Here is a 12,987-nt window from a genome sequence, read left to right on the forward strand (position 1 = left end):
CTGCCTGAGAGCTGTTGGAGGCAGACGGCAGCTCGCTTTTATATTGAAATCTTAAACTTAAACTGAAATCTTAAACAAAAATAATTGTAGTTCTAAAGATGAAGGAGGGCTGGGGGCCTAAGGGGGGGTTAGGATTTTAATTTTGTCTTGCTTTGTTTTTTTGAATAGACCCAGTTATTATTTTCATTTCTCTAAGAAGTTGTAGGTTACCTGAAATGCCTTATGTTAGATCAGTTCTGTATTTGATCAGCTTCACTGTGTGGATGTAAAAAAGAAACCAATGAAGGCCATATTGTTTTGGGAGATTCCTATATTCCCTCTGCAGTAATACTGTATAGCTTTGTTCATGTTAACAAAGTTTTATTTGAGTTTCAGCTGAAATTTATCCGTGTTGCTGTCTGCTTGTAACCTGTTCAAGTCCATTATCATCAAAATCAGTACTCTGTGTATTAAAAGTTTATTGAAAATGTCATTTTGTCTGGTTATAAAACTGATCCCTGAAAAAAAGATAGCTGCATATTAAAACTTTAAATATAAAAAGAAAGTAAAATGTGACTTTTTTATTAGCCATTCAGAGATGTCTTTCTGCTGTATGAAATTTTGTTCAGTGAAATGGAATCATTCCTCCAAACGGTTATGTGATGGCTTTATTTATCCAGGAATACTTGACCAAGTATAGGACGTGTTGGATACACGTGCCTAATTTAAACAAAAAGGGTAAAACATAATGCTCTAAGGGGAAGCTGAAGCTGTCTGAATTGTATTTTTTATAAAATCTTGCTTTGGGGGGGGAGGGCAAATCTAAAATGTGATCAGAGTTAGGTTTTAAAGTACTATCCTGCAGCTATCAGTAAAAGATTTGCTGTATTCCGATCAGAGAATACAGCACTATGTGCAATGATAGCTGCATGCTTTAGTGCACAGGGAGTTCAGATACTGGAATGATAGGAGCTTTATTCTGCTTAGGTAGGATGAATTAGATTTACTGCTTCATTATAATTGGTATTAGCCAATTAAAGCTCTGTCTGAAGATGAGAAAATTGTAAGTATATAGGACCACACTCTGAACCTGCGATTTATCTTGTGAATCTTTTTGCAGACTAAGGACATTATAATGTTTAAACTTAATTTCCATTCCATTAAAATGTGGTGTACAAGGAAAAGGAAGGCTTTTACAGTGTCTTTTGCAGTTGAACTGATAGCCGATCTGCACAGCGCAAATCAGGGTTGTTGGGATTCTGCCCTCCCTCGCACTAGAATTAGCTCTCGTCTTCCCTGCTCTTACCTGGTTGAGGGGTCTAGACCCAACCAAAATGAATGTCTCTTCTACCTCTTCGTTTTGTCTGAGTTGGTTCCCAGTCTGTGCCCAGCACGGCGAGCTGGGAGTGCGTGGCCGGAGGGCCTGGAGTGTGTCATCCCGACAGTCAGACCCCATGGGCTTCTTTCAGCTGCCGCAGAGTTGCATCTTCAGTCCAGATATTTTCTTTCCTGCTGAGATTATGCGAATGTTTCTGCTCGAATCCACCAGAGGGAGTAGTAAGCTCTCAGTAGCATCCTCCTATTTTAAGAGAACTCTCCAGGCAGTGAATATAAAAAATATGTTTAGTGAGGTGTGTCCCAAGTATATACAATTTCTGATGGAAAATTATTGGAGTCTCTTTGTTTCTGGATCCTTTCCTAGTTTTGAGCTTAAAAAAAAAAAACCAAAACCAACAAAAAACCAAAAACACTTCAAAAAAATCTTCCCCATGTAGAAGTTTTCATTCAGGAAATCTACGAAGAAATGACATATCTGTAGAATACGTTATGGTTGCACTGCTGGTCTTTAGCTCCATTTCATTTTGACCAGCTAACCTGTATTGATGTGAAAACAAGTCTATTAATACGGATGGTTTCTAACATTCAGAAGATGACTCTGACAAATTAGAGACTGAATGGAGTGAGAGATCTGCAAAAACGTAACTTTATTTGAAACTCTTGACTGCTATATTTTCCAATTATCTTTAATGAATGGGACTTGCTGTGACTGCTTTGTGCTTTCCTTGTAGCTATATCTCAAATATGTAGCAGACGAAGAATAATTTGTTGCTGTTTTTTTCTGTGTGTGTTAAGACTGATAGTTCTGGTTCCTGTCTTTTCCCCCCTTGATATCAACAAGATTTCACTGGGTCCAGTGAAAATAGGGCTGGTCATAATTACATCAATACATTGTCTAGATGGAAGCGTTAAGATACTGTTAGAAAGAAGTGGATATTTCAGAAGATGACAGCAAGAGAACCTGTTTATGGGACACAAGCGATAGCTTGTGTTTTGTGACCTAAAGAATGCAGTTTGACTATTTGGATGGTAGGAGAGAAGGAGTTGCATTAGACAAGACCGTTGCAGATAAGGCTACAATGGCATGTAATGTATCATTTAAAAACCAAAAAGTGTGTGTGCGTGTAGTTGAAAACCAGAAGATGTTTTGCATCTATCAGAAAACTGAGCATTCAGGATGACCGAAATGTTCTCTTTTTTTCTTTATCTTAAAGAGTTTATGTGGACGCTAGTTGGGCTTGCCACTATTGCCCAATAACACTTACGACATTGGCAGAAAGTTACTGACAAATCTACCCGGGTCAGTGCTGGGGGTAACTGAAGGTTCAAAGTGTCACAGTTTCAAGGTAGAAGTGAGTTGGCTGTTTAGAGTTGCCTGTTTGGGGTGTTCGGGTTTTTTCCCCTCGAATTCCCTTGTCAGTGCTTCAGAGAGATTCAGTAATTTAGCTGCAAGGTGGGCTGGTCTACAGGTTTGGGCACTGGTTATGGACGTAGGAATCCTGTTTTCTGGTCTGGGCTCTTACTGATTAAATGGCTGTAAATATAACTTTTCTAACTGTTGTAATGAAAGCAGGCTGTACTATCTAGGAAGTAGACAGAGAAACCTATCTAAACGTGAAATTTGTATCTGTATGAAAAGGGCTATGAATCTGGGAAACTTTCTGATAAAGGTATAATTTCATCTGTACAACTCTGCCTGCACAGTTGGATTTTGTTATATGGACACTTTTGAGAGCAGGAGAGAAAGAGGGAGATGTAAATCACTATACTGCCCATTTTTAATATTTTCTAATTCCTTTCTTCCTCACTTCTTTTTACTTTCTGTAAAGGTGTGGACTGCATCTTCTAAGTATTTCTTCAAGGTATCTATGAAACTTCTTGAAGTGGGACATTGTAATCTTATTTTTTGAAGGATTAATTTTTCATACCATGGTTGCGTACTTTCTTTTGTGTGAGAACTAACCTCCTATTTTGTAACAGAAGTTGCATCTCGTTTCATCAGTCAATAAAACATTATACAAAAATGCTTCATTCTTTTCTCAGTTGCTTTCTTTATACAGTTCCTACTGTTAATGCAGTGATCTGTTTTTTTCTGTTTCAGTCAAAAGACAAAATGATGAGAGGATCGCGCCGAGGGTGTGTTAGGCTCAGAGTAAGTGTTGTTTTATTCCATACTTAATGACTTACTGTCTATAATATGGCCTAATGGAGAGAACTGCAAGGAGACTTTTGAGGTTTGGGCTCTATTCCTGACTCAGCGAAGTACTGAAATAGTGAAAGTATTTAAAGAAAGAAAACATTAGAGGTCAAGTGACATGCTGGGCTAATTACATTCTATTATTTTATATATCGTATAAAAGCATTATACATTTTATACATGGTATAAAAAAGCATTATATGACAGTAAGATGGGTTAGTATTAGCACATTATGAAAAAGTTGCTTTTTGCAGTTCTCATTTCTTTGCGTGGAGATATGTATGTGTATACATATATGTTCTGTACCTAAAGAACTCATTGCAAAATGGCTTCCTTCTGGGCTTCTGATTTGCCTTTATTCTTTTGCTGTGCCCTCCATTCTGCCAGTTTGGACACTCTTTAGGTCTGACGCTTGGCTGTGCTTGAGCTTAGGAGGACTGGAAAGGGAAGGTAGAACACGGCAGGCAAAGTTTTTGAAATATCAGCTGGTGGAGGTACAAAATGGGGAAAGAGAGGTAAGAAGATGCAGTGTGGGGAAGGTGAGAGCTGCCTGTTTGAGGCACTCCGGTTTGGGACATTTAACTTGAATGCTGCTGTTGTAGCTTGAAGTGACAGTACTGAAGTGAGCTGGGAATGCAGTGATGTCTTTACACATGCCCAGTTTCTACCTTGTCATCCTTCTATATTTTTTCCCATTTCTCGTGGAATCTCTGGTTCCAGTGTGCAGCAATCTTGTGAAGAGCTGATGTAAATAGGGGGAAGGAGTCAGGAGAGTAATGGGTATGAGTGGGAGCAGTTTGAGGAGTCTTGAAAGAAGCCTAGGGAAGGTGAGCTGTTGTCTGACACCTCTGCTTCTTCGAGCTGTTACTCCTTCCTAGTCTTTCTGTGGGCCCAATAAAGGGGTACCGGTAACCTTTTGGGACTCATACAGAGAGTCTCCATTTACCTGGATTCCAGATTACTTTTTTGCACTTTATCTTGTTTAACGTATTGATATCTTAATTTAAAATTTTTTACGGGTAATATAAACTCAAGACACTGTCTAGAGCATTACATTCCCAAAGATTAATGAGGATGATTTTTGCACTGTGTAGAAAAATTTAGTCTGAAAAATCATGCCTGCTTTAATAGTGTTGTGAGCCTGTCGATGTGGAGGTTGGCCTCAGCCTGTCAGTTTAGGAAATATTAAAAGTGAACAATCTGTTCAATATTGCATGATCCATCTTTATATGTATTTAACATAAAACAATCCCTTTCTCTTCCCCCACCTGCCACTCTTCCACCCCAAATTACTCTTCGGAATTTTCTGAAGATTTGCTGTATCCCCCATCCTTTCTCTGAACGTGTGTGGTGCTTTTTTTGTGAGGGAGGAAGGAATCTTTTCTTTTTTCTGCTTTTGTAAAGCAGCTCTTCTGGCAGATGACAGTGATACTGATAACTGAACAGATGGGCTTCTGCAGTCTGAAATTCTATCAAAGAGGTTTTCTGTTTAGAGTAATTGTTGATTTGTAACTGTAGGTGTGAACATAAACACACATGTAATTTAAGCAATTTGGCTAAAATACTTCCTTTTTTCTTGAATGGATTTTTAAAAGCTTGTTCCTCGCCTCTTTGCTCTTGATACCCATGTTTCCCAGGCCTGAAGTTTCACCTTCAAATTCTTTTGTTGACTGTGACAGTGTATCTAGGAAGGTGTCTTCATAGAGGAATCTATGTCATCTGTACTATGCTTAGGTTTTCTGGTATATACACTTAAACTTTCACACTCTAGTTTTTCTTGTGCATATGTATGATCTGCAAACAACAGAAGCATCTTCTATGCTTACGCTCAGGACCTTTTGGCTCCACATTGCAATTAGAGTGTGTGCACTTTACGTAGCTTTGTGCTGAGATCACGCAGTGATGTGCTCTTCTTGCTCCTCAGGTTCCTCCCACCACTTAGGGTGGAGGCAGGACTTAGCTGTCCTAGTCTGCCCTTTTTAGCCTTCCGTTAGATTTACCTATATTCTCTGAGGAGGGTATCTTTGTCATGTTCTTGGTGTCTGACTTAACAGATTTTGACAGAGCTGGTGAGGAGAAGGCGGACCGTGATTTTGTACAACTTGCTGTGATTTATTCAGATTTATTGTGTAGCAAAATGTGTACTTAAAGTGCTAGACATTTTTTGTCTATCAGTCTGTTAAAAAAAAATATAAAATCATTCTGGCAAACTGAATCTGGCCCATTGTGTCATATCACTGGTGCACTGCATGATTACCAGATAGTCTCTGAATGTAATGGCTAGTCATCTGGTTTTTGTTATGTCCTTGCACTAAAAGTATTCAGAATTATACAGGTTTCATTTTACTTTTGGGGGGCTTCTTTTGCAGTGATCACAGAGCTGTCCTTGAAAAGTCTATGGAAGATACTATTTTGGAGAAGTTAAATGGTACATTTTTGGCTGTGGAGGGGAAGAAAAACAGTTTGGAGCTATCCTTTCCCGCTGTATAACCTTGAATTACATATGGTTGGTGCTATTCTAAAATAGGACCCATTCCTTCCACTGTGTCTTATGTGGCCCGGCGTAGTCCCAGCCACACATGAGCTGGTACCGTTGGCCAGAAACCTCGTATAGGGGCTGTGAAGAATGTGCGTGAATAGGATTGTTTCAGATCCCTAAGTCTGAACCAAAACAATTCTTATGTTTTGGCCAGCCTGATATTTACCTAACCCCCTGCTCTGTCTTTGCTGTATCATACTTGCCTGAATGAAATGAAGCTGTTGTTGGAATTGACTCACAAATGCTTGTACTACTGTTACTTGCTGTTTACTCTGACTGTAAGGGCAGAATTTACCCTTTACATATGTGCGTCTTCCAGTGATGTTTGTGGGAGGGGGACGGATAAACCAGATCCTGATGCTGTGTCTCCTGGAGGAGGAGAAGGGAAACTGAGTAAATCCGTTGGTGATTTTTGAACTAAATGTTATAATTTCTTGGAGTTGGCAGAGGCACGGAATGGTACTTTTCAAGGGTCGTCTTCTCCTGGGTAAAAAACTGTGTTATTTATTAAGTGTTTGGTGGGGGCAGGAATGAAGAAGATGCAGATAGATTTGTAAATAGCTGAGCACAGATGGCCTTTAACTCTACAATTTATTTGCATTCCTTCAAGTAATTCATGAGGAATTAGAAGACAAAGCTAGCTGCTTTTGATATATCCCGTTGACTTACTGTTAATATTTACTTAGGGACTGAAAATTAGATCATGCAGTGTACCAGGGACATGACATGATGGGCTAAATTCATTCTGCTAGAATGATTTGGTTTTTTTATAGGCTGGGAGGTAAAATCAGGTCAAGAGCTTGTTTTTGTAGAGTATCAATGAATTAGTATTTTTATATATGGAAAATATTTATAAAATACTGCTCCTCACTCTTCTTTAAAATATAAGTTGGAATGTAGTACAAAGCTGTTTACTATAAAGATGCTGTAATGTAAAGCCACCTCCTTTACAAAAATAAAAGATGCATATTATTATCCAGAAAATCACTGTTTTACAAATAATTACTGGTTTTTTTTCTGCAGCTAAAAATTTATTCTTTTAAAGAACTGACTTGCATCCTGTAATTAAACAGAGAATCTTTCTGCTCTTTACAGTATTCGGTTTGCTTCTAGTTTGTCAATGCTTTTTAAATTCCAGTGGTGTAGTGATAGAGTGTATGCTGCTGATGTCACTGCTTGCCTTATCAGGATTTTGTTCTTTGTTTCACAGGGAGCTGTGATTGGTATAGACGATGAGGACGACAGCACCTTCACAATAACTGTTGATCAGAAAACCTTCCATTTTCAGGGTGAGCTGAAAGAAGAGATTGTTTTTTCTTATAATAGATTCCACTTGTATTTGATGGATGATTTTAAACGTTTGGCAACAGAACAGCATGAATGAGCACACTGAGAACATTCTGGATTCAGGGGTGCTGCAGGTTAGGCAGGGATTTACATCTGCAGTGGATACATGTGTGCTAGAAAGCGACTGTAGCTCTGGCAGGATTTGGAGATTAAAAATGTAAAGAATAAATCACTCAAGGGGAGAAAGTCATGGGCTTCTGATTATGGGTTTCGCTTACAAAATGTTTCTGATCATCGTTATCAAGATACAATTATGCATTTCTGTATGAAGAGAATCAAGACTGGTCTGAAGGTTGCAATTTGTATCCAAATAGAACTTAATGCTCAATTATGAGGAGACAAGAGGCAACATTTGGCTTCAAGGTGGAGCTTTGCTTCAAGATTTACCAGCTTGCATTCATTTCATCTACATTTCTGTGTCTTGTCTGCCAGTCACCATTTCTCTGCTATTATCCTTTTATTCACATTTACTAACACCAATGCCATCTGCCACTGCTATGTTTCGTCATTGCATGCTATGGTTCACCGGTAGAAAGGGTAAGGTACTATATAATTGTTATGTACTCCTTAAATTATTTTATATGCATCAGTAGAACAAAATATTGTAATATTGACTAGAGAACTTCTCTTTTCTGACTGTTAGAATCCTAGGGAAGTGTGAAGAAAATATTTTTCAACTGACATTTGCTAGTCCTTTTGCTTTTCCTCTAAAATGTAGTGACTAAATCACTTAATTGCTTTGCATAGAGCCGGAAACTGTAAATATGCAAGAGGTACATTTGCATGTAAGCAGCCGTATTTATTTATATAAACTGGAATAATTCTATAACCTATATTGTACTGTTCATATTTTTAAATCAGTGATTTGGAAATGGGAGTTATTATTAATACTGCTGTGTTTCTGAGAATATTTCTAATGATTAATATTAATTGTACACCATATTGTCACTGGCATCTGTGTTTCTTGTGCTACAGTTCTTCCTAAATGCTGCTGCTGTACTCTGGCTTTTCACTGCATTAAGCCTCATAAACATACTTCATAATGCTGAGCTCACAGTAATAGTTAAATCTACTGTTCCCAAGGATAACTGATAAAATGCAAGCTAATTGCTAGTGCAGTAATGGAATACCATACTGTGGCAGTCTTTCAGTACTATGAAGCTAAATACTGCTGAATATTTGAGAATTTGATACAGGTAAATCTAGAAATCTCTCATCTTTAGTTACTAAGATATACTTTTTTTAACGCACTGATTTCTTATATGCTATATTCTCTTTTGGGTAGTCATATGTCTTAAAAGAAGACTGCTAGTATTTGATACAAGTAATGTTCTGCTCTGAGTAATATTGATAATTTTTTGAACACCAGTTTTGTCACGTAACATCTCATGCTTTGTAATCTCAATTTGTGTGCATTTCATATCAGGTCAGGATTCATGTGTGCTCCTTTAGTGTGGTACTAAGATCTTGTATGCTGTTTTTTGTGTTATGCTTTTTCAATGAGCATATTATGAAGATAACATCCCTGATATCCAGCAAACTGTAATGATAGAAGCACAGTATTAGTATATGTGGCTGTAAAGCAAAAATGTAAAAAGACAGGCAAGATATTAGTGCTGGGATATTTCAGTATAAAACAGCTCTTTGGATCTATATCTGTAGTTCTTACAGTCACTGTAAATGTATTCTCACCTCATGCAATCCTTATGTCATATATATATATATAAAAATGTTTATTATATTAAATTAATTCAGTATTACACGGGCTTTAATTTATGTGAAATATAGGTCACTATCAGTCATGAATGGTGAATGGGTAATAAGGTAAATACTACAATATGTATTCTGAGACTTCATAGATTATGTAGAACAGATTCCCAGAATATTCTGGGAATAATCCAAGAAAACATACAGTATTTCTTAAAATTTCTTTCTAAGTTTTTTTTAGTACACAATCAGATAGACTTTTTGGTCATAGCCTTAAATAAATTCATCCTTTATAAAAGAAGTCTTGTACAAGAGAGGACTGCTTCAGAAATGGCAACTTTTTGAAAAGATACAATCTTTTCCTTCCTTCTTGCTGCCTGCCTTCATTCTCAAAGACAGCCAGAGATCCAAACAACATGGAGCCTAGTTGGGAAAACGACAGAACTTTAAAAATACCAAGATTTCAAAGATCCACTGACCTGTGCATAAGTTAGGTCCCATCTGCAGTGGAACAGTTTCGGGCTGCGGAAGAAAAATGTTTTCTTGTATTCAGTCTTTAAGTACTGGTTGGTGAAGACTTGAATCTTCTTTGGTCCCAGTGAAATTGTGCTGACAGGCAGTGATAGAATTTGAATTCGGGAAAAGAAGGAAAAACTCCATACTGGGTTCATTAATTATTTCCTAATGTCAGTTGCTCAAAATTGCACATCTGTCTAACACTCCAGAGATGTAAGGAATGAGAGGAAGGGCAAATAAGTCATTTAAAGATGTCTGATCAACTTCTCTCAGGGATGTTGTTTCTATATGTGTGTGTATGTGTGTAACTGAATTTTTGAAGCGCTAAACCTCCAGCATCTCCCGCTAAGATTTGCCTGCCACTGGGTCTTGGGAAATTCTGAGTCTTTCCAGTGTGTAGTTGATATTTTCATGCTTCCTGTGACAGTCTCCCTCTATTCTGCTTGCAAATGTGCTTCCTAGTGGCCATCTCTGCATTGAACATTAGTAAAATGTAAAAAGTTTTTATTACAAAGAAAATGTAGGCTGTGAATGATGACTGTGTACATATCAAATGGTATCCATGTACTTGGTACCTGGGTATAAAAGAGTGAAGTGAATTGAATAAATATGGGCAATAAAACAAACAGCATGTTTTGGTTTTGTGAGCTTAACTTTAGCTCTGCCAGAGTGTCCAGCAGACTTTTTCCCTTTATTTTATTGTTACGTACAGCTGTATTGATACCTGTTCACACTGGAGGGAGAAGGGGGGGTAGAATGTCCACAGAAATTTAAAAATATATTTAAAAGTAATGTATTTCATCTCCCCATTGGTCCTTGTTTGATCATATTGTACATCCAGTTTCACAGTTTGATTTTAAGGCTTCTGAATTAGGTAGATTTCCAAGCACGCCCTCATGGGTTTGTTCAGATTAGATGCAAAAATCCATTCAAGTTGCTACAAGACATTTGGGATAACAGTCTAATGTACCTTCCTGTCAGGAAGCTCTTTCTTGATAATACATTTTTTCTTGCTGTGATACATGTCCCTATTCTAAATGATCCATAATCTTCAGACACTGTGGGGTTTTGTTTTTTTTTCCTGCTTTTAATGTCTTCATATCATCACCTAGCTATAAGCTCTTTCCATTTGGAAAGTCAGTTCTATCCTTCATATCACTTAGCTGCTCTTTCTGCTCACGAGGATGCTCGTGGCTTAAATTCAAGAGTGGGAACATGATGTTCAAGATAGTCTGTCAAGGGTATTGTATTCTTGATATTTGAATTGCTGTCTAACCTGAAGCAATAATAGCTTTTATTTGGACTGAAATACTTCACTAAACACACATTGTATGCAGCAACGAGAATTCCAATTTTTAAACTACCTGAAAACCCAGCTCTTATTTTTACAGCCTGCAGCACAGTTCCTTGGAAGGCAAATCAGTCTTGTCTCCACTGTTTTCTGTATTAAAGGATTGAAAGATTGGAAGCAGTCCAGTGCATTGATCTGAGATGATTTTGCTTTAGCTTTTGTCTTTCCTTTCCTGCTCCTGCCACAAAAGTATCTGAGAAATGAAGCACGAATGTTGCTGTGCAACTTATTCTCCTACCACATGAAAGCTGTCAGCTGGTAAAGGTGGATTTCTCCTTTTTCCCCATCCTGCCCCAGTTTCTAGCTTGATTTGTGACTGCCTGCCATCCCAGCTGAGAGGAGAGAGATACGCGCAGGTTGCCTGAAGGTCATAAAAGCAGGGAACTTTTGTTAATGTGGGACACAGCTATTACTAAGGATATACTGGGGTCCACAGAGACCTTAGTTGATGAGCAGTATCAGAATTTGAGATTTTAAGTATTTGTATTAAGTATCAAAATTAAGTATAATGGCTTTAGACCTGCATTTCACCACTACTGGGGGAAACAGTCAATATTTGTAGTCTTCTATAAAACCTTACCATTGTCCACCAAATAGATGACAGGAAGCTGATTGCCCTTGTGGTGTAAAGAGGCGCTTTAGTCTATCAGATTACCCAGTTTAAATAACGGTACATAAATTGCAGCCTTTTCCCCAAAAAGTTTTGAGAGCTTTTTTAAATTTGATATTGCAAAATGCCTAGAAAGGGATTTTGGTGTGAAATCTTGGTCTGTGCTGCTTTCTTTGATGATGCTTATAACTGCTGTGACCGCATCGTTTGCCCTAAGCTAATATTTTTCAGGGAATTTTGGGGTTCTGGTAATGCTGAAACACTGAATTCCTCTGTGCTCTGCTCAACGGTGCTTTTGTATTGCAGAGGAGGATGAGCAGCTCTGTAAAGCTTCCAGCGCTGTCTCTTCATACTTTTCCATCAGAGCTATGTTACCTGTCCTCCTCCCTTTCCGTAATGCAAATGTAACTGCTGCTTTGTGATCCTGAGCACATCTCTGCTGCACAACGTTCTGGGCTCCGTCTCGTCCTCTCCCCATTGGCAAAACTGCAAAAATTCCTCTGAGAACCACAACTAGGTTTAGCTTTTCCAGTATGGTTTTTCTGTCTTCCTCTCTCTTCCGTCTACCTGCTTTTTGCTCCTGATGTATTACACTAACACTTTGAGCAATTGGAACTCGTGACCAGAGCGCAGAGGATGGTGCATGGTTGTGCTTTTACGCTTTCATGCCAGTTCCTTCTTGCATCCGCAGCATCCTGTATTTGTAAGTGTCTATTTTCTAATCATACCATGAGTATGCCATTTTTAGTGGGCCTGTCTGCACTCCGTTTTTATGGTCATATTTAAACACCTCTTGGTTTTCCTTTTCTTGAGGTTTCAGATTTCAAAATGTATGTTAAACTTGAGATTAGCAAAGAAAATAATACCTTGAAAGAGTATCTGTGTGATGTGTCCAGTTGTTTTCTTTTTTCCTTCCTCTGGAAGAAACAGCATATTTATTGCGTGTTACTTTTGGCATCAATATGAATCTGTTATCTCAACTGTATATGTGATACTTGGTGACTATTTAGGAAAGATGAGCTTTGGCAGTGTGAGAAAAAGGCATATTGAAAGGGAAGAAATGATCAGAAAAAGTCTCACTCTAAGGAGGGGAGGGATGCTGAGAAGTTCAACACATTTTTCCCACTGTTTTAACATGGAATTCCAAGTAACAATAAACTTGAGTTTGACCTGTTAAATTGAGAACTGTATTACTGGCTAAGGAAAATGGTTATATTTTTGTTGTTCTGGTTTTTGGGTTGTTTTTTTTTAGTCCAAGCCAAAATGTAGTTTCTACCTTAATCTATCAGTTTCTGACACAGGTCAGTGTGATCTGCAAAGGCTTTTAGATGCAAATATACCTTGAAAGCTATTTCCACAGAGTATACTATATAAAGTATTATTTTGTGTTACTACTATTATTA

The 12,987-nt window shown here is 37.9% G+C and overlaps 1 protein-coding gene across 3 annotated transcripts in view; it reads left to right on the plus strand.

Annotated features, from left to right (window-relative positions):
* The window catches only part of OSBPL9 (oxysterol binding protein like 9), a 65,846-nt gene that overhangs the window by 6,458 nt on the left and 46,401 nt on the right, over nt 1-12,987 (plus strand). For 2 of the 3 annotated variants that reach the window (XM_054211643.1, XM_054211644.1), the window contains exons 2-3: nt 3,419-3,469; nt 7,264-7,342. In XM_054211643.1, coding sequence (XP_054067618.1) covers nt 3,419-3,469; nt 7,264-7,342 — 130 coding nt within the window. The remainder of the gene's footprint in view (nt 1-3,418; nt 3,470-7,263; nt 7,343-12,987) is intronic. The other variant, XM_054211645.1, reaches the window with a different exon arrangement.

The sequence above is a fragment of the Rissa tridactyla genome, chromosome 8 (genome assembly GCF_028500815.1).
Source record: "Rissa tridactyla isolate bRisTri1 chromosome 8, bRisTri1.patW.cur.20221130, whole genome shotgun sequence".
NCBI lineage: Eukaryota > Metazoa > Chordata > Aves > Charadriiformes > Laridae > Rissa > Rissa tridactyla.